This window comes from Hypanus sabinus, chromosome 5 (genome assembly GCF_030144855.1).
Source record: "Hypanus sabinus isolate sHypSab1 chromosome 5, sHypSab1.hap1, whole genome shotgun sequence".
NCBI classification, from domain to species: domain Eukaryota; kingdom Metazoa; phylum Chordata; class Chondrichthyes; order Myliobatiformes; family Dasyatidae; genus Hypanus; species Hypanus sabinus.
Window position 1 is genome coordinate 36,565,783 of NC_082710.1, and position 22,764 is coordinate 36,588,546.

Genomic DNA, 22,764 nt, shown 5'->3' on the forward strand with positions numbered 1-22,764 from the left:
AACTTACCTACCTGTGGTGACACTTACAAAGAATTATGGATCTGTATTTCCAGATTCTTTTGTACTACTGCATTCCTCAATGCTCTACCACTCACTGTGCAAGTCCTACCCGGTTTGTCCTCCCAAAGGGTAAGACCTCACGATTGTCAGCGTTAAATTCCATCTGCCATTTTTCAAGCTGGTCTAGGTCCCACTGTAAGTTTTAATAGATTTCCTCACTGACCACTATGCCCCTATTTGTGGATAGAGAGTGTGCTTGTTCTAATCCAGTTTACCGTATTATTATTCTTCAGATCATTGACATAGATGATAAGAAAGAATGATCCAGCACCAATTCCTGCAGCACACTAATAGTCACAAGCCTCTAGTCCAGGAAGCAATCATCTACTATCACTCTCTGACTTCTCCCACTTTGTTTAAGTCCATGTAAACAATATCCATTGCCTTTCCTCATCAACTTTGCTGGTAACTTCCTTGTGAAACTCTAGAAAATTGGTCAGACGCAACCCACCATCCACAAAGCCATGTTGACTATAACTAATTAGGCCCTGTCTATCGAAATAATTATATCTCCGACCTCTTAGAATATCTTCCTCAGAAAATCCCCTACTCTAACAACTTTCTACAGGGGCTCAATTGAGAGTGTCCACTCTGGCTACATTATTGTGTGGTACAGAGGCCACAAGCATCAGACTGCAAGACCCTACAAAGGATAATTAAAAGAACGAGAGGATCACTGGGGTGTCCCTCTCTCCTATTTGTGACATCTACTGGGAGCATTGCAAGCGAACAGCTCAAAGCACCGGAGAGGATTCCCACCTCCTATCTCACAATCTCTTTGATCCACTGCCATCAGGAAGAAGATAGAAGGGCATCAGGACTAGGACTGACAGACTGAGTAACAGCTTCTTCCTTCAGGCTGTAAGACAAACAAATACCCTGCCACCACTGAGGTCTTGTCATTAGGTCAGTGAGCTATTTACTTTATACTGTACCATTTTCTGTATACTTGTGCTGCATGCATTGTGAACTACATTTCATTATCTTATTTATGGTAATATTTTGGTTTATGCACTGTGTGTTACATGATTTGTGGGTGCACCGTGGTCTGGAGGAACGTTGCTTCATTTGGTTGTACGTGTACAGTCAGATGTCAATGAACTTGAACTTAATCTTAGAGCCTCTGAACAGTTCAACAACATTAGTGATCCTCCACTGCTCCGGCACTTCACCCAATGGCTGAGGATACTTTAAATACCTCCATCAGGGGCCCTGTAATTTCGGCATTGGTCTCCCACAAGGTGTGAGGGGACATCCTGTGAGGCCCTGGATACTTATCCACTCTAACTTGCCTCAAGACAGCAATACCTTCTCCCCCATAATCCATATATGGTTCACCACCCCACTACCATTTTGCCATAGTTCTACAGACTCTATTTTCATCTTCCAAATAAATACAAATGCAGAAAATCCACTTAAAATCTCCCATCTCTTTCAGCTCCATGTATAGACGACCACACTGATCTTCAAGTGTACCAATTTTGTCCCTTGTTATCCTTCTGTTTAATATATCTGTAGACATCCTTGCCAGAGCAACTTCCTGCCTTCTTTTAGCCCTCCTTATTTCCCTACAAAGTGATTTAAGTGTTCTCTTACATTTCTTATACTTAACTTACTCATTTGTTCATTGCTGCCTCAGCTTGGTATACACCTCCTTCTTATTAACCATGTTATGAATGTACCACAGCTCTGAGGGGCCGAAGGGTGCGGGGTAGCCCCCTCCTTTGTGAGAATCGCAAGAGCATTATTGGTTTGGGTCAGGAGACCCAGGAAATGAGAGAGAGACCTGGCCATTGTCTCCTGGAGACAATGTTTGTGGATTGGGGACTATGCTATGTGCAAGCCCTCGGGCAAAGTGGGCTGGTTGAGAGAGAGATTGCATCACCCCAACCTGATTGACATCTACTACCCTGCGAGTCAGAATAAAAGAGGGGCTGTAGGAACAACACCTCAGACGCACCAGAAGAAACGCTAGCAATCCCATAATAGCGGGAAGCCATTTGAAGGAAGCCACGTGCGTTTGGTTCCCTTGCCTGGGGGCTGGTGGCTGGTATCACGGAAAACGACTTGGAACTAACAACGGGGAATCAACTCTCCCGACTCAATGGATTGGCCTCATAAAAGTCCCGGGCAAGTTTAAAACCGTCTCTCTTAAACCCAAAGAGCTGCAGCTTGAAAGGACAGTGACTTTTATCTTTCCATCGAACAATACAATATCCCCTAGACAAACGATAGAGCTATTGCTTATTTGATGATTATTATTATACCCACGTTTTTAGATTGAGTATTGACGACGTATATTATCTGAATGTCTGTACTAATCTTATTTTTGTGCCCCTTTATAAATAAAGACTTTTAAAAATAGTACCATCAGACTTCAACGGGCCTCACTATCTTTGCTGGTAAGTGACCCAGTTACGGGGTTCGTAACAACCAGCACTTCAACATCCCTCAAAAACAAGATTCTCTAAACCTGCTAGCCTTGCCTTTTATTCTAATAGGAGATACAAACTCTGCACCCTCAATATTTCACTTTTGAAGACCTTTGGATATAATTTTGTGTACTCTGAAATGGGCTTCAATTGAGCACCAGAAGTCTCATAGTGCAAATTACTGTACAAATTTGTGTACCAGTGCATCAGATAACCAACTATAAGCACATCAGCATAGAAACAACTTAAAGGGCTGTCACATAGTAAAACTCAGCAACCTGTACCTCTAATAAATATTTTAATCGCATCTGCTTCTTAAATGGCTTTATCAACTTGTCCCGTGAGAAGCTGTGTATGCTTCCTGCAGCCCATTGAAAATTAATGTATATCACTTTCCCTTATGTGATCTTTTCCCTCCAAGCATTGTAGTTATGCTATGTAGATGCCAGAATGTGCGTTGACACTTGCAGGCTGCCCTCAGCACATTCTTAGGTGCATTGGTTATTAATATAACATTGTACAATATGTTTTGATGTACTTGTGACAAACAACTCTGAATATGAAGCTGAACTACATTACTTCATCTTTGCATTACATTTCATCTGCTCTTTCCCCTTCCATCATGTGCCACAGCTATCAAAACTGCTTACATTTTTTTAACTTCAAATCAACTGCAAAGATAAACCCAAGTCATTGACATTTATTGAAATTAACAGTGTTTCTCATACCACCCACTGCAGTCATGTTATGTGCATTCCTTTTCACGGCACATGCATTTCTTTAATTGCCTATTATGTAAAGTCACAGAAAGAAAACAATGTCACACATAGGAGAGCACAACATTTAATAGTGCAAATTATCATTCTTTTTAAGTACATGTAGTTTCACAATTTCTTTACATAAAGGATCACCTTGCCATTGATTTTTCAAAGTACGAATGCTTTAAGTGCAACTATAACAGAGGTCCTTGGTTGACAGTGGCTGCAGGACAATGTAGGAAATATAGCTACAAATAACAAGTTGTACTTCCTCCAATGAAACTGTAGCCACTGCCAAGTTTGGACTTGTTCTCTCATCTGATGGGTATGTTTAAACTTGGACACGTTTCCAACAATGGAAAAACAGCATTTTCAGATTGAGACATCTCTATGTCACATAACAAAGATACCTAGCTTAAGACAGAATCATGCTTATATTGATTATTACTAACCTCCACCATTCTGAATTCTGTGCCACTAACATGGCACAAAAAGAATGAGAATGTTAAGTCACTTGTCATATAGGAATTATTTTCCATTCTGAAACAGCTTTGTCGTTTTTGCAAACATGATAGATAAAGTTTACTGATTAAAATTGCCTAGTCATTTGTACAGAATGACAGTGTAACTCACTTAGACAATTTGAAACATAAAAATACAATGGGATACATTATAGGTAATATCCAAGTTGATTGTTGTTGCAAACTTCAGCAGATTTTATAACAAAATCTAAGGTCAGATTGAATATTACTATTCTGATAGAATTTTAAAAATTCTGGTTTGTTTTGCAAAAATCTAATGGCCTTAAACATATAAGAATTTAGCTAGAGAAAACTGGAACTCCATTATACTTTTCAAAACATATATTGGATTCTATTAGTAGCAAATTCTATAAGTAACCAAGAATTGTAGATTTTCACCAATCAAACAGATTGCTTATAAAGGGAAAAGTGCAGGAAGCTTGCCCATGAAGCTTTAATTACAAGAATATCTCAGAGGTATGATTTTGAATTTAAAAAACCCCTGGAGGTCTGTAGATAACAATAGTGAGGGCAAGGTTTTAAAATACAGTGAATGCATTTGAGAAAAGAGGCTCCAGCCGTTAAATTGGCAAATGAAATAGTCATGGAAGTTGATTAAATTAAAATATTTCAAATTGGAACAGTTAAACCAAACACATATTTATTTGTAATCCTTTCTAGAATACAATGGCTCTGTAACACAAGACCTTTTAGAATATTTTGAATGGTAGAAGAGAATTACATAAATCTTAAGGGAGGGTGTTTTATTTGCTAAGAAAATCTTAAATCAAATGAATCAATGTGCAGGTGAATTGTCCACCTGAAACATACTGTCGTGGCAATGGAAAGACAATGGTGGGTCATACTAAATGATTAGTAAAATGCCATTGTATGAGTTTTCAGAGGTGACATCCAAGTAACATACAAAAAAAAAGAAATCTGCTTTGTAGTCACTGATATTTTTGGACATGAATTTGCTCCACATTGGTAACCATATTAACTACAGCCTAATTCTCTCAAGGGAAGAAATGGTTCTAATTTACTGAGCGAGATAGCATTTTAATTGTTATATCAGGTATCACTTTCACTTATGGAATAAATAATGCAAAAGCTGTAAAAAATACCATATTTGACATGAAAGAACCCTTTCCAAATACCATTCACCAAGTGTATATGACAGTAAATGTTGTCCTGGTTTACGAAGCATGCTATCAGTTGTAACCTATTTTATAGAAGGTACAATTATGATGAAAAAGTAGCACATTTTGCTCTTTCAATCATCTACTCCTAACCCTACTGTATTAATCATTTCACATTCCTGTTGAAAGCTTTCCCACAAGCAATAAACTCAACCATTGAAGAATTCCTAAATTTGTGCCTACCTAACTGTGATTAGTTAATTATACCATTATTTGCTTTGCTATTGGTTATTGAGCAATTAATTCTTTCCCTTAGTAAACTTGATTAAAAGCAGCCCAATAGATCTAGCAATGCATTGGGACAAAAAGGTTAAAAGCTCGCAATGATAAACCCCAAAACCTACTGTACTTGGAGGGATTTGTGAAGCTGAAAATCACCTCTAAAGAAATAGTGTTCAATTTGGATATCTCAACATTACCACAAAAATCAAATTTGTTAGGTCTGACAATTTCAAATATACTGTATTTTGTGTCCTCAACTAACTAGAAACATACTTTGAAATAACAGGCTGATAATTATTTACAGAAATCTCAAGGATAACAGGTCAGAAAAGGGATGCTTACACTGCAAGATGTGAGCATCACCGATACTGCTAAAGTTTATTGCCAACACTAGTTTGCTCAAATAAGCATATGACTTCTGCTTGAACTGCAGTTGTCCAGGTGGAGAGCATTCTTCTACAGTGCCTTAAGCTAGAGTAACAGGGTCTGACCAAGCAATGGAAGCAAGGTGATGAATTTGAACAGTAAGCTGGCAACAAAAAAAAATCAAAAAGAAAATACTTCTGGTTTTTTGGTCTACATTAAATCAGTAGGAACAAAATCATCAAATTGGCATGCATTGAATGAATTATGTTTAGGATTAGCTATTTTAATTACATTCAGAAGAATGTGTTTAATCCAAATGAAGGTTGCCAGTGATTTGAAAAACTGCTAGTTCAAATGAATTTCATGATTTGCTAGTTTTAAGGTTGTGTAAACACGAGTTGCCTTTCTAACTGTACCTTTGATTAAATCCAGTTCACCAGTTGTCTTTGCTGAGATACAGAATAGCAAGGGCCAGAAGACACAAGTGAACAGGATATAGTATGATAATGCTGAGATACTGATGACTCCCATCTCTCAAATAAAGTAAGTAGCTGTAAATGACCATGAAACTTACTTTTTAATGTTTTGCAAATAACTGTGCGGTAAAGTATTTTGATAGGAATAAGTTTCCAATATGCTTCAAAATAATCGAATGAAAATAAATCACCCACATTAACTATTACACAAACAATTCTAAAGATATATACAAGATAGCATGACAAAATTCCTAAAATGCATCTTATATGGTCTAATTTCAGGAGATTGTCAAGCAAGTCTATATTGGCTTTCAAAGATTTCATGTAAATGTTTTTATAGTTCTAAAATAAACAGCTCTTCAATTATTCCCTTCAAGAGTGAAACATCTCTAACACAGGCATCCTCCAGCCTGTGATATCATGCAAAAGGATGAAATGGCTAATGACGCTCACTGGGAAAGCCAGTGATGTGGGAGTTGTTAGGCAGGGTGGTGGAGTGGGGCAGTCAGATGAAAAGAGGCACTACTCTTTAGTTTGGCATCGTAAGTTTCTTTTTAATACGGCAATGCTAAAGTGTTCTTTTTAAATATACAATTACTTTGAGATAAACATTTAAGTAGATGCATATTATTGCCACTCATCACAATATTCTTTATGACATTTTATTCACAGGCACAACTCGTCTCAATTTATGACTCACTGATAACACTTCATTAATATGAATAAGCAACGTGTAAAAAGGTAAATCAGGATGTGATGAAGGAATTGCTGTTGTTAGTGAGAAAGAAAATTATGCGTATGCGGTTCTGCGATTCCATGTTTGACTGGTTACTCCAGATGTTTATCAACTGTTGTTTCAGCTCTAGGTAAAAAAAAACACAGAAGCAAGTTATGGCAAGTTTGCAGTAAAGAAGTACTAGAATAGAAATATATATATCTTCTCCAAAATTAGATTTTTGGAGCAAAGGCATAGAACTTCAATAATTACTGCACTAGCTGAGGTTAAATATGGCAATTGAATGTGAAGGCATATTCTTTATGCTTAATGTTAAATTCACCTGCCTCATCAGGAGAAGTAGAAAGCTCAATCAATTGATGATGTTGCTGATTTCAAGTTATAGGCATGGCAATATAACAAAAGACAGATAATCTCAAAACCTTTTTTTTTAAATAGTGTAATACTTAAAAGTTAAGGTGACTTAATTATTATTTATCAAATTATTTAAACTGAATGTTGCACCACATTGATAGCAATTCACAAACAAAACGCAGATTTTTATTGATTGAGAAATTCACATAAAAATGGTAAAAATATTGCTATAACGGGCCAGAGATATTATGAGTTGTTTTATAGAGCATATATTTTTGACAATGCTTTTCAACATTAAGCTAGAAAAAAAGGCTATACCTGGATTGAAAATAATTTGGAATGGGATATTATGTTTCATTATCATTCAAGAGACTTAAACTAATAAATCTACAAAGCACAATGTATCAGCACAACACAACAAACAGTATATCAAACAATAAGTAGATCTGTACAGCCATGCAACTGAACACAAAACACTGGAGCTGATTCATTCCAATCATTAAACTATCCTTACACTTGTTCATCCGAAGATGCTTCTGATTCAATCGACAACCTGCTGGTTTTATTGTGACAAAAATAAATGTACCAATAAAAACAAGGGGAACAAGAAGAAAAGTTTAGTATATCAACATGTCCGAGGCACTGCATTTAAATTAGCTGAAATGAACGGTTCTGAAACAGAGCATATAATATGATTCTAACAAGGGGAATTGAGCTGTAACTGAATAAAGCAATTACATGTATATTACTTGTCAGATAACCCACTTCCTTCAGAGAAGGGACAAAGTATTATATTCATCTAAATTCATTTTGGTTATTTACATTATTAAGCATTCCTTGCAGAGGAATTTCATGCACAGAAAGTGATCAGCATGCTTAAATAGTACTAAAAGCAGCTGCAAACAATTCAAATTAGGAGGCAGTTTGCTTTTTTCCATCTTAGGGTATGCCCAATTCACCATTTTAATAAAGATTAATAGCAGGAGACCCAGAGGCATACACAAAAATTCCAGGGAAACTTAACCACAATTTTATAAAATACTAACCTGCACCATTAGTAAGCTTCCCCACTAATTATTCATCCAGGTCTGTCAAATCATTGATTAATAGGGTCAAATGGAATTGACTGGGTAAACTCCGGGCCAGATTCCACCATGTCCCAGTAATGAGGCAGACACATAGAATTATCATTCATAGGGATTGTCTTGAATTTCTCCACCTCAAAATACTACCAGAAGATTAATGATACTAAACAAAATGCATTTGTGCCCCTAACTTACTGGATTCCAGTAAGACAGCAGCTTATTCGATCGCAGTGGCTTCTATGGGGTCAACCCATGGTGTTCTCTTTTTTAAATGTATATTTTATGATTGCAAGACCCTGCTGGACACTAAGAACTTAAAGAACTGCAGGTCTACCCCAGCAGTGAGTTGCTCATTGTCAGAGAAACTTAAGGAGCTGATCTTAGTGCAGATCATGCCGCTGCCTGCATCAGACAGGCATGATGGAGTCAGTGTGCGAAGGCAGTGGGGTAGGCGAACAGCGAGTGATCATTTTGGCTGCTTCCCTTGTGATCATCAGACCCTGCTGGGTATAGTTAATGTGGAATGCTGCAAGTCTGATTGCCTGGTTTATTGGCAGACGGCTGGGGAGCTGCTTGGCCTCAGTTGTAATGTGGACTGGGCCTCTAGCTGCAGTGTCACCCGTTTACAGCCACATGGGAGAGAGGTGTCAGAGTCAGTGCTCTCCACTAAAGGCAGCATGGGTGTCAGTACTGCATCCCCCTCCCCCACCTCATTTTCACTTGGCAGAGTTAAGCTGTATTGTATTCAACTGCAGACCGCTGCTACATTTATGCACTCAGGAACTTGGACTATATTTTTTATTTGACTACATTTCACTGATATCGTACATGTGTTTTCTATCTTATACGTGCCGTGTTGTGTTGTGTATGACTCTTGGTACTGTGTTTTGCACCTTGGCTCTGCTGTTTCCTTTGGTTATATTCTTGGGGTTTCCTGCATGGTTGGGTTGCAATTAAACTTGTACATGAAACTTTGCCAGGGCATCATTTTGGTACCATGACAATAACAGGTTAGGGTTACAGTTAGTGAGTTGTCAGCATGCTACGTCATGAGACTTGCAGGTTGCCCCAGCACAATTCTCGAACAGTGTTAGTTGTTGATGCAGAAAAGATCATCTTCAATCTCTTTGAAAGCCTTTTTGGAAGTTATTCATTCTGTTCTGCAGATATATTAAGTAATTCCTGTACACCTTCATGCTCGTAATCTTTTTAGATTTTTTGGTATGATACATGACCACATTGTGAGAAATCAGATCACTTGGCTGTCCTTCTCCTACCACAATATAGGTGGAGGAGCGGCTATGGGATTGCTTCGAGTCGGTGGACAGGGCCATGCTCAAGGGCTCAAAGGATCTGAATGAATACATCACTATTGTCAAGAAGTTTATACAAAAAGTTGTAGATGAGTGTATCCCCACAAAATCATTCAAAGTCTTCCCCACCTAGAAGCTCTGGATGAACCATGAGATCTACAATCTACTGAAGACCAGAGCAGGTTTGCTGACTAAAGAAGTCACAAAAGGTCCGGGTATGATCTCCAGTAAACCATTCTCGCATGCAAAGTGGCAATTTGAGACCAAACTTGAATAACTGAAGAATGCTCGAAAGCTGTGGCAGGGCTTTGAATGTTATAACCTCTTACAAATGAAACCAAGCAACTTAGGTGATGACAAGGGTTTGCTCCCAGATGGGCTCAATGCCTCCTATGCTAGCCTTGACCATCAAAACAAGGAAGAAACTTCACAAACTCCCATAGCCCTCGATGATCCTGTGATTTCAGACACTGAGGCTGACCTGAGAGCATCGTTCAGGAGTGTGACCCCACGGAAATCATCTGGCCCAGATGTGATACATGGCCAAGTACTAAAGATCTGTGCTGATCAACTGGCTGGAGCATTGAACAGTATCTCTAACCTCTTGCTTTGGGCAGTCTGAGGTACCCACCTGCTTCAATTATATTGGTGCCTAAGAATAATGTGGTAACCTGCCTCAATGACTATCATCCAGTGGCACTTACATCTATTGTGATGAAGTATTTGGAGAAGCTGGTGATGAAACATATCAACTCCTGCCTGAGAAGCAACATAGATCCACTCCAATTTGTGTACCAGCACAACAAGTCCACAGTAGATGCTGATTTATTGGCTCTTCACTCAACCCTGGAACATCTGGACAAAAAAGATGCACGCATCAAGATGCTCTTTATCAACTACAATTTAGCATTCAATACCATCACCCCAACAAGACTAATCAATAACCTTCAAGACCTTGGCCTCAATATATCCTTGTCCAATTGGATCCTTGATTTTCTCCCTTGCAAACACCAGTTTGGACTGGCATCAACATTTCCTCCCCAATCTCCTTCAGCACAGATGCACCACGAGCTATGTGCTCAGCCACCGGCTCTATTCCCTTTAAACTTATGCCTGTGAGGCTAAGCACAATTCCAATGCCATCCTTAAGTTTGCTGATGACAACTCTGTCATTGGCTGAATCAAAGGTGGTGACAAAACAGCATACAGGAGGGAGATTGGAAATCTGGCTGAGCGATGCCACAACAACATCTCACTCAGTGTCAACAAGACCAAAGAGCTGATTATTGACTTCAAGAGAAGGAAACCAGAGGTCCATGAGCCAGTCCTCATCAGGGGATTAGAGGTGGAGAAGGTTAGCAACTTCAAATGCCTCAGTATTATAATTTCAGAGGATCTGTCCTGGGCTCAGCATACAAGTGCAATTACGAAGAAAACACAGCAGCGTCTCTACTTCCTTAGAAGTTTGCAAGGATTTGGCATGACATCTAAAACTTTGACAAACTTGTATAGATGTGTGGTGGACAGTATATTGTCTGGCTACATCACAACCTCATATGGAAACACTAATACCACCGAACAGAAAATCCTACAGAAGGAAGTGGATACAGCCCAGCCCTTCACTGGTAAAGCCCTCCCCACAATATTGGAATTTTCCAGTTTAAGACTGCGCTACTGAAATTGTGTAACAGCTTATTGGTAGTTCAGAAAGCAAGAAATAGGACTAAAAACATCATTAATCACACTTATTATGAGGTAAACTGTGGTATACTACCAAGTCAAGTCACCTTTTAATGTCATTTTGACCATAACTGCTGGTACAATACACAGTAAAAACAAGACAACATTTTTCAGGACCATGGTGCTACATGAAACAATACAAAAACTACACTGAACTACGTAAAAAACACAGAAAAAACTACACTAGACTACAGACCTACCCAGGACAGCATAAAGTGCACAAAACAGTGCAGACATTACAATAAATAATAAACAAGACAATAGGCACAATAGAGGGCAGTAAGTGGGTGTCAGTCCAGGCTCTGGGTATTGAGGAGTCTGATGGCTTGGAGGAAGAAACTGTTACAAAGTCTGGTCATGAGAGCCCGAATGCTTCAGTGCCTTTTCCCAAATGGCAGGAGGGAGAAGAGTTTGTATGAGGGGTGCATGGGGTCCTTCAAAATGCTGTTTGCTTTGCGGAAGAAGCGTGTGGTGTAAATGTCTGTAATGGTGGGAAGTGAGACCCCAATGATCTTCTCAGCTGACCTCACTATCCACTGCGGGGTCTTGCAATCCAAGATGGTGTAATTTCCAAACCAGGTAGTCATGCAGTGGATCACTGCATCACCAAAAACACCAAGGAACTTGTTGGTTCCCTTAATGATCTCTACCAACGAGCAGTCGATGTTCAGCGGAAAGTGGTCACTCCGTGCCCTCCTGAAGTCAACAACCATCTCTTTTGTTTTGTTCACATTCAGAGACAGGTCATTGGCTCTGCACCAGTCCGTTAGCCGCGGCACCTCTTCTCTGTAAGCTGTCTCGTCGTTCTTGCTGATGAGACCCACCACAGTCGTGTCACCCACGAACTTGATGACGTGGTTCGAGCTGTGTGTTGCAGCACAGTCGTGGGTCAGCAGAGTGAACAGCAGTGGACTGAACACACAGCCCTGGTGGGGGGGGGGGGGTCCCCGTGCTCAGTGTAATGGTGTTGGAGATGTTGCTCCCAATTTGGACTGACCCAGTCAGGAAGTCTAGGATCCAGCTGCAGAGGGAGGTGTTCAGGCCCAGTAGGCTCAGCTTTCCAATCAGTTTCTGAGGGACAATTGTGTTGAATGCTGAACTGAAGTCTGTGAATAGCATCCAAATGTATGTGTCTTTTTTGTCCAGGTGGGTTAGGGCCAGATGGAGGGTGATGGTAATGGTGTCGTCTGTTGAAAGATATGCAAAATGCAGGGGGCAGCAGGGTCTTGATAAGCCTCATGACGAGCCTCTCGAAACACTTCATGACGATGGATGTAAGTGCAACGGGACAGTAGTCATTGAGGCAGGATACTGAAGACTTCTTCGGCACGGGGACGATGATGGCGGCCTTGAAGCACGTTGGAATGGTGTCGCTGCTCAGGGAGATGTTGAAGATGTCAGTGAGAACATCTGCTAGCTGGTCTGCACATCCTCTGAACACTCTGCCAGGAATATTGTCTGGTCCAGCAGCCTTCCATGGGTTGACCCTGCACAGGGTTCTCCTCACATCGGCCACAGTGAGATACACCACCTAGTCACTTGGAGGAGGGGTGGGCTTCCTCACCGCTGCGTCATTTTCCGCCTCAAAATGAGCGTAGAAGTTATTCAGCACATCTGGGAGGGACGCATCACACGCACAGTCAGGTAATGTTGTCCCATAGTTGGTGATGTCCTGAACACCCTTCCACATGCGCCGCGTGTCGCCACTGTCCTGGAAGTGGCTGTGGATTTGCTGGGCATGTGCACACTTTGCCTCTCTGATGGCCCGGGACAGTTTGGCCCTCGCTGTTGTTAGGGCTGCCTTGTCACCTGCTCTGAAGGCGGAGTCACAAGTCCTCAGCAGCGCACGCACCTCCGCGGTCATCCATGGCTTCTGGTTAGCGCGTGTAGTGATGGTCCTGGACACAGTGACCACCACAAACAACGAAGAGGCAAGCACAGGCAAAGCTGACAAGAGGGATGAGCTGTGCTGGTGTGTTCAAAGTCAGGGTGCAACATGATCGAGGTGGTTTTGGAAACAGGAATGGAGTTGGAGCAAGCGATTCAAAGAGGAATCGAGGCTGAGAAGTTGGACTGAGAGGTTGGATTGCTCTAATCGCTGAGTCGACTTGGAGAGGTTGAGATGGCTTTGGGCTGGGCACCGAAGTCTAAGACCTGCGCTACACCCAGCAGGGCACGACAAATGCAAGCCCAGGTAGACTGGAAAAGCAGGATGCCCGGACCAGAGGAAAAGTTGAGCTAATTTTGTTCGTTCTGCCACGATGTTCACTCCTCTCTCTGTGACGCTGAGTCTGAGAGTCTGCTCCCACTGCTACACGCTTCACGTCTGAGAGCTTTGGAGCAGCTTTCCCCACTATATGATGAACTTGAGACCAAGGCTTGGGCCTATTGCAGCTGCTCTGGGATAAGGGTCTGTGGACTCCATTTGGTTCGGAATGCTGTTTCTTTCTTTGATTGTTTGCATGGTTTGTGTTGCTGTTTTCCTCTCCCGATGTGCATTGGGTATTGGGCTTTTTTTAATTTTAAATTGGGTTTGTCTGTCCTGCTGGGTAGAGACTTGCATGATTACATTGTGCTTCTCAGAATTACTGTGCATCCCCACAAGAAAACAAATCTCAGGGTTGTATATTGTGACATATATGCACTTTCAGTATAAATTTATTTTGAACTTTGAACTCACTTTTATTTTGAATTAAACACTCTCAGAACATAAGCATTTTATTTTTTCTTGCTAACCCCATGGTGCCAGCATCCAACGCGACTAACGGCAACGTTCCGCAGACAGTTCATGAAACTACTCCTTCTTCTCCTTCTTCTTTTATATATACTTCTACTACTAATCTGTGCAATAGAAGCCTGTAATTTACATTTTGATAATGAGTCTTCAGGCCTACTGAGTGATCTACCACTTTTGCCATCTCTGAGGGAACTTGGTGTGGTTGAAAGTGAGGTTGGGAACAGAGTATGCGGCCCAGTTGTGGAGCACACATCTGTGATTGGGCTCCATTACTCGCTGATTAAAGCGTTGAGTAAGATTGAAATCAGCAAGGATGAGAGTAGAAGTCAAACAGGTATTCAGTGTCATCTGACTGCATTTGACTGGTCTCACTCTCCCTCTTGCTCGCTGTTGCCAGAGGAAGGTGTAGGAGTCTTGCGCAAGGTTTTTTAGTGTGGTTTGTAGATTGGACTTGTTTATAGAGGGCTTTGCAATTCACACCATATATGTTTCTGGTTTCTATTTGCATCCTTTTTTTGTTGCTATTTTGTGTGATTTTGACCGGGGCACTTTGACACAGACTGGCTCTGCAGCTGCCAGTCTACAGAGGACAGAGCACTAAACTGGACTGAACTGAACTAAACTGGGCACTCCTAGACTGCTTCAAGGACTCTGTGGTTTGCTGTTTAATATTCTTTGTGTTATTCACTTGTTTCTTGCCGCTTGCGTGGTTTGTTCTTCTTTTTTCATGTTGGGTGTGTTATGTTTTCTTTGAACAGGTTCCATCATCTTTCTTTGTTTTGTGGCTGTGGGAAGACAAATCTCTGGGTTGTATGCTACATATATACTTTGATAGTAAATGTACTTCGAAGTTATCCCGGAATTGTTAATATTCAAGAGGGAGAGTGAGACCCAGTCAAATGCAGTCAGATGACACTGAACACCTGCTTGACTTCTACTCTCATCCTTGCTGATTTCATATAGAACAGAAGTTACCTGAAAGCCGCATCAACTTTGAATGAGAAATGTGCCTTCTCAAATGCACCAACTAAACCACCTGGTTCTTTTTCTATAATAATCTGATATTGCCACTTAATGTTAGGAGAGTTTGCACTTTCAAACTGAACTCAAAATCTCAAGCAGGTATGATGACATTCGAGTTGTCAATAAGCTTCAAATTTAACCTAATTTCGTTCTAAGGTAAAATGCAAGCAGTGCAAATTACATCTTGACAATAAGGCCAGCTTTCTTTAATTATTATGATACAGATTTTCTTTTTCACTTGGTTTAAGTCAAGGAATCAATTAAATTACCAAAGGAACTCAGCAAGTCAGACAGCATCTATGGAGGGACGTGGATAGCCAGCATTTCAGGTCAACACCTCCTTCAGAACTGGGAAAAGGGGAAAGAAATGAAGCAAAAGCTGGTGGGTGCCAGGTGGATCCAGTTGAGGGGCGCGATCGGGGAATAATGTAAGAAGTTGAAGTGACAAAGTACTGAAGGAGGAGGAATCTGTTACAAGACAACAGTGGATTATGGAATAAAGGGAGGGAGGGGGGAGGGAAACTAGAGGAAGGAATGTGAAATGTGAGAGAAATTATTTGGAATTCTAGTAAGGCACGTGCTATACTTAATTTAACACTGATACTCTGTGATCTAATATTCTCTGTATGTACTGCTTATTCATTATATTGAATATTTTTCCTCTAGTTTATAGCCTATGTTGTGCTTTGATCATACTGAATTAATTGCCTTTCAAAATATGCATTCCTGTAAGAGGACATAGTAAATTTAGTCAGCTAAGTACCACCATAAGACTTTGAACTTGAATTGCAAAATCACTTCATTACCAGATAATAACTAATTACCAGTAAGTAAAGTCTCTCCTCATTTTTATGGAGGAAGAGATATTTAACACAAAACCAAATATAATTAAATAAGTAATAAGGGAATATATATGTTTTTAAATCTGAAGAGATATGTGCACTGGCTTACTTTGTTGTGTCTGATGCTTCTTTTAGTTCTTCATCTAATCTGTAGAGTAAAAACATGAAAAATAAGAATAAAGAAAATTGTGTGATGTAACTGTAAAACAAAAGATATTATTTTTAGCATGCTACTCCAAAATTAGGATTTTAATTTTTTAAGCACTATAACTACTGTTTTGCATTGAGAATGTTTACAATATCATTCATCTGCTGCCTGTCAGTATTTGTCAATGCTCATTAGTGAGAAGCACACAGAAAACCGCATACGACTGCAACACGTCTTTTCCAAAAATAACATGCGTATTAAAGAGAGCTGAAGGTGCAGCCACTTTGTCAAAAATTGTTAATACTCAGCATTCAGTAACCTGGCAAAGCAAAAGATATGTGTTCTGGGTTAGAGAAGGAAAATCTACTATGTAAAGGAAACCAAAAGCTTGGTCTCAGTACCTCTAGCTTATTTAGGGGATTCAGGAAATGACCCATCCTCTGAGTCCTCTATCTCTTTCTGATAATACTGATATCCACAATGTTGATGGCAGGCAACCTAATGTTTTAGTGCCCTGAATATCAAGGGCAAGGGCCTAGATCCTTGGTGATGTTCTTTGCTGGATACTTATATAATATGTATGCCACGTTCTACTCACCAGACTTTATGTGAATGCTCAGATTCACTACAGTCTAACTTCCCTATCTCTCTGATTTCAGCCATGCAAATATTTGAAGTAGTTTCATGAAAACCTTTGATTCTTGTCATGTGCACTCCCTTCATAATCTTTCTTCCACTATGCTGTCTGTCCCATTGCTGCTTATTCCAAGGAACATGCTGATCACCTACCCTGCTGCCCAACGTGTCACTCAGTTTCAGATTTCTGCCTGTTTTAGTCCTGTGAAATGACTTGGAATAACATACTGCATTAAAAGTGTTGTCTGTCACTGCCCATGAAGTTATTTTCCACCATTGCATTTACTTCCTTTGGAGAAGGGGACAGAAGGAACACAGAAGAACAGCACATTCAAGCAGCTTTAGCTATTGTTGAGCTTAAGATTAATTTGCTGCAAAGGAGGCCAATGCTACAGCATATGACGTAGCTTGGAAATCCATAATTTACCTCATCCTTCTTTTTATACACTTTTCTTCTTCATACCTTTTAGGAAATAAGTCATTAAACCAAAATTAGGAAAAAGACAGGCACAAACAGGCAGAAGAAATCACCTTTAGGACATCAATTGAAATGAAGAACAACATATCAATAAAAAGTCTTGGTTTTAGACATAGTTAAGAGCATTAAAGCATTACTATCATCACAAAAAAAATGCTCCCATTCCAACACTTTCTATGCTACTGATCTATAAGAGTATTAGGCTTTACATATTGAAGTGAGAATTCAGACACTCAGTAACAAATATAAACTTCATAGAAAACTACTTTCATATGTGATATAGTCTAGCGACAAAATGTTTTAAGTAAAATGTTTTAAGTTGGAGGAGAAGGTTTCTATCATGGATATAATAAAGCTACTTATTAAATTGTCAAGTCATTCATTTAAGTATAATCATTCCTGCTGAAAAGTCTGAAAACTCATATTATTGATTTTATATAATATAAAAATCACAAAGTTTAATTTACAATGTTATATTTTGAGTAATGCTCCACAGCAAAAACAAAAATAAACTGCTGTATAAGTAGGTGAATGCATTTTCCAGGAAAAGAAAGGTTGCTTGAAGACAATACCTTAAATAAATGGTGTACTTATCTTTCTAAAGATTAGCATGGCAGTGCTTATGAAAAATTCTGCATGAATACAAGTATCTTTGGATGAAGGGGTTATGCCTAAAATAATGATATAATTTTCCATCTGATTAGCATTAATGGTCTTTCAGTACACTCAGTGGCCTCCTTATTAGGTGCACCTGTACACAGACAAATATCTAGTCAGCCAATCATGTGCCAGCATAAAAGCACACAGATATAGTCAAGAGGTTCAGCTGTTGTTCAGACCAAATATTAGAAAAGCGAAGAAATGTAATCTTAATGCCATGGAATGACTGTTGATGCCAGACAGGGTGGTTTGAGTATCTCAGAAACTTCTGACCTTCTGGGATTTCTGCGCATACGCACAACAGTCTCTGGAGTTTACAGAGAATGGTGCGATAAACAAAGGAACATCTAGTGAGCAGGAATTCTGTGTGGTCAGAGGAGAATGGCCAGACTGGTTCAAGCTGACAGTAACTCAAATAACCACACATAACAAGTGGTGTGCAGAACAGCATCTCTGAATGCATAACACATCAAATCCTGAAGTGGATGGGCTACAGCAGCAAAAGACCACAGCGGGTTCCATTCCTTCCTATACCCAATAAAGTGGCCACTGAGTGTATACTTTCTAGCATTTAAAATGAACAAATGTAACTCTACACTGAATACATAATTTAACTTTCCACAGGAACCATAAAGTTAAGTGATAGAATTTCAATAGTTACACTAAAGCAAATGTTCTTTTGGTATTGGATTTCTGTCCACTAAATCATTAAATGAGAGTTACTTCCTGGTTCACAAAGTCCAGGGATATATTGAACCATCCATAAAAAGGCTTTGTCTAATGGCTTATTACAAGCAGTTACTAACTAATTAGCTGAAACAGATTGATAAATTTAATCAATCATGGCAATTAACCTTTATTTTACTAGCACATTACCACAGCTAAATGATCCATACCTTAATCCCAAACTAAACACTACACTGCTGCTAATCAAAATTGATTAAAGGATAAGCTTGGCTAATTCACAGTCTTGACATGTTTGTCATTTTAGCATTTTCTTTCTTTTTTGATTGCAGTTTACCATAAGTGCAATGTTTTTCAAAACCTGCATGCTAATTGCAATAGGAGCCTATCATCAGTGTAGTAATGCAAGAGAACTAAATTAACATGTACCCAATCAAAATTACAAAACTTATAAAGCCTCCTAATTAAAAACAACATTTTTAATAATTTTTCATCCTTAAACTGTTGGCCTTGGGCATTGTTATTTCATAGTCCACGAAAAGCTTCTCTGTTTGTTTTCTGGTTTGAAATTTATGTTGTTCAAAATTTTCAATCAGATGACTTGTGCACCTTGCAAAGGGCCAGTGAAGAATCTTAAACAAGGTTATAAGGAATAAATTTGATGAGGGTGTAATTGCAGTACAGAGTGATACTTAAGGATGTTTTTCTGTCAGAGCAGCATTTTAAAGGATACCTTACTAATCTATTTCTTAATATTCAGTGCTTAGGAGTACAATTATTATTCAAAGGTATTTTGGAAGCAAAGCAGTAATATTAACATAATAGTTTGAGGACTCAACATGCTGATTTCATCAAACAGATGGGGTTGATAAAAAGCCTGATAACAATTGACTAAAAGTCAGTTCAGGAGAGCAAACTTCAACAGGCTCTTAATTGGATGGAAAAATCAAAAGCATCTCGGGCAAAGCTCAATAATTTTCAATTTATCACCAATTTACAATTAAATCTAACAATCTTTATTTCTTCCATGATCCAATACAATATTTTCGAAACTAAGTCAGCAGTTATTTCAGTACTTTAGGTAAATTGATCATTTATTATCCAATCAGTCAATTAATCTGTTTAGCATTTGTCAGCTGATTCAGGATGCAAGTTTTGGTGGAATTCAAATTTGTCTAATTCACAAAACCAAGATATTCCAGAGTCTTTCAACAAAATAAAACTGTAGTTTGGTATTAATTTATTCCTGGAAAGAAAATTGAGTGTATGGACAAAATAACCATTAATAATTGAAGCAAGCAAGCCAGATTATTTTCAATTCATTATTAATTTATCTATTTAGCTAATGTTTCAGTTGATTTTTCCCTTTAAATTAATGTATTGAGTCTTCAAGTGTCCAGTGTTAACAGCACACTCTTCAAATAATGGAAAATCACATCCCTAAAAGATTACTGTCTAATATATGGCATGGTAATACTCAGGATCCAGGAAAGAATTCCAATGCAAATACCATAAACAATGTGCCTTGTTAAACACAAAGATGTTGTTGTTAATGGGTTACACCTCAGGAAGTCCTTATGTATTAAATTCCTATTGGCTTTTTTTGGGAACTGGCTGATGGTCAAGACAAGTTATAGATTCCAGAGAAATAAAGAGTAACAGACGTAAGTCTAGAATTAAGTTGTTAGCAACTAAATTACTGTGAACTTTGAATAAAATAAAGCCACAGAACCTAAAAAATTCTTCTTCCATTGTGACGAATAGAATTTACAGATTTCCCTCTACTATCCTGACAAATGGTGATACAAAATGCCCAGCAGGAGAAAGTGATGAGTAAGTTAAATGTATTATTTTTGCCCTCAGTATTATTAAGGATCCCACACATCCATCCAGCATCCTCTGACTTTCTAAAATCAGGTAGGAGACTCTGATGCATAAAAATAAGCATGGTCAGGATGAGAAATAGTTTCTTCCCTCGGGCCATGAGGCCCCTGCTGCATCATATTTGAAGTGTCAGTAGTTAATCTGTTCCATATTTTACAATATTTAATTTTTGTACTTTAGCTTGTTACATATGTGCGATTCATCTGTAGATTGTATCCTTACCTTCATAAGTTATTGTGTGTTATGTGCACTATCGTGCTTTACAACCTGGTTCGGAGAAATGTTATCTTGTTTCTACAATCATTATATGGTAATGTACATTATATACATGTATATAAACCTCTTAACTTGACTTACTCTTTCTGATCATGATCATAATTCAAAGCAACATACGCAAAATGCTGGAGGAGCTCAGCAGCATCTCTGGACATATATAAACAGTTGACATTTTGGGCTGGGACCCTTCTTCAGAAGGACTGAGAGGGAAAGGGAAAATGCCAGAATAAAAAGGTCGGGGGAGAGGAAAGAGGCTAGCTGGAAGATGACAGGTGAAGCCAGGTAGATAGGAAAGGTAAAGGGCTGGAGAAGAAGGAATCTGTTAGGAGAGTGGACCATAGGAGGAAGGGAAGGAAAAGGGGATCATGGGGGGAAATGGTGGGTAGCTGAGAAGAGGTGGAAGGTCAGAGTGGGGAATAGAGGAAGGGGGGCATTATTTTTAACTGGGAGGAGAAATCGAAATTCATCCCATCAGGTTGGAAGCTACCCAGATGGAATACAAGGCATTGCTCTTCCACCCTGAGTGTGGCTTCATCTTGGCAGAAGAGGAGATCATGGACCATCATGTCAGAACAGAAATGGCAATCAGAGTTAAAATATTGAGCTACCGGGAAGTTCTGCTTGTGGCGAATGGAGTGGAGGTGCTCGATGAAGCGGTTTCCCAATTTGCGACAGGACTCAAAAATATAGAGGCGACCACATTGGTAGCACCAGACACAATAGACAACCCCAGCAGATTGGCAGGTGAGATGTTGCCTCACCTGGATGGACTCTTTAGGGTCATGAAGAGGGGTGAAGGAGGAGGTGTATGAGCAGGATTAGGGGAGGTCTAGTGGTAGAACCCCCTTGGAGATGGTGTAAGTGATGTTTTGGATGCAACGGCTGAGAGGATGGTAGGTAAGGACAAGAGGAACTCTTATCACTGTTACAGTGGAAGGAAGATGGGGTGAGCACAGATGTTCGGGAAATGGAGGAAATGTGGGTTGGAGCAGCATCACTAGTGGAGGGAGAGGAACCCCATGCTTTGGAGAAGGGGGATATGTCTGATGTTCTGGAATAGAAAGCTACGCCCAGGGAACTGATTGTGGCGGGGGCAAAGGAACTGAGAAAAGGGAATAACATTTTTAGCAGAAGATAGGGTGGAAAGAGGTATAGTCAAGATAACTATGGGAATCAGCTGGTATATAAAAGATGGCAGTTGATAGTTTTTCTCCAAAGAGATCAATAAAGGGGAGGGAGTTGGACTAAGTGTGTTTAAGGGCAGGGTGGAAATTAGAGGCAAAGTTAGTAAAATTGATGAGCTCAGTACAGGTGTATGAAGCAGCACCAATCAGTGTAGTGGAGGAAGAGTTGGGGAGCATTACTGGGATAGGCTTTAAGCTTGGACTGGTCTACAAAGCCAATGAAGAGGCAGGCATAGTTGGGTGCCATGAGGGTGCCCATGATTATCCCTCATTTGGAGAAAGTGGACCCGCTGCCATAAAAGTGACAAAGTTCCTGTTGTCCTTACCTACCACCCATCAGCCTTCACATACAATGCACCATCTTCTGCACCCCACCTGCTACACCTCCTCCCTCACCTCTTTTCAGGGTCCCAGTCCTTCCAGGTGAGGCAATGCTTCACCTGTGAACATGCTGGGGTCGTCTATTGTGTCCAGTGCGCCCGATGTTGCCTCCTCTACATTGGTGAGGCCAGTCATAAATTGGAGGACTACTTCATCCAGCACTTTTGCTCCATCTGCCACAAGCGGGATTTCCCGACAGCCAAACATTTTAATTCCAATTTCCATTCCCATTCTAAAATGTTGGTCCATGGCCTCCTCTCGTGCCAAGATGAGGACACCCTCAGGGTGGAGCGGCAACACTTTATATTCTGTCTGGGTAGCCTCCAACCTAAGGGCTTGAATATCAATTTCTCTTTCTGGTCAAAAAAATTATCCCCCTCCCCTCCTCTTCTTCTATTCCCCACTCCTTCCTATTTGACCTTTCACCTCTTCTCATCTACCTGCCACTTCCCCCTGGGTCCCCTCCTCCTTCCCTTTCTCTTTTGGTCTTCGCCTATCAGATTCCTTCTTCTTCAGCCTTTGACCTTTCCCACCATCTGGCTTCACTTATCACCTCCCAGCTTGTCCTC

General features: G+C 39.9%; 1 protein-coding gene and 1 long non-coding RNA gene across 7 annotated transcripts in view; one reads left to right on the top strand and one right to left on the bottom strand.

Annotated features, from left to right (window-relative positions):
• The window catches only part of LOC132394066 (uncharacterized), a 94,487-nt gene extending 88,393 nt beyond the window's left edge, over positions 1–6,094 (top strand). For all 3 annotated transcript variants that reach the window (XR_009512159.1, XR_009512161.1, XR_009512160.1), the window contains 3 exons: positions 857–966; positions 2,412–2,462; positions 5,991–6,094. This is a non-coding gene — a long non-coding RNA (uncharacterized LOC132394066). The remainder of the gene's footprint in view (positions 1–856; positions 967–2,411; positions 2,463–5,990) is intronic.
• The window catches only part of LOC132394065 (protein prune homolog 2-like), an 87,649-nt gene continuing 67,480 nt past the window's right edge, over positions 2,596–22,764 (bottom strand). For 3 of the 4 annotated variants that reach the window (XM_059969757.1, XM_059969758.1, XM_059969756.1), the window contains exons 9-11: positions 17,076–17,111; positions 15,974–16,012; positions 2,597–6,896 (exon numbers count right to left, since the gene is read on the bottom strand). In XM_059969757.1, coding sequence (XP_059825740.1) covers positions 6,863–6,896; positions 15,974–16,012; positions 17,076–17,111 — 109 coding nt within the window. In that variant the 3' untranslated portion in view covers positions 2,597–6,862. Of the gene's footprint in view, positions 6,897–15,973; positions 16,013–17,075; positions 17,112–22,764 lie in introns of all 4 variants that reach the window. The other variant, XM_059969755.1, reaches the window with a different exon arrangement.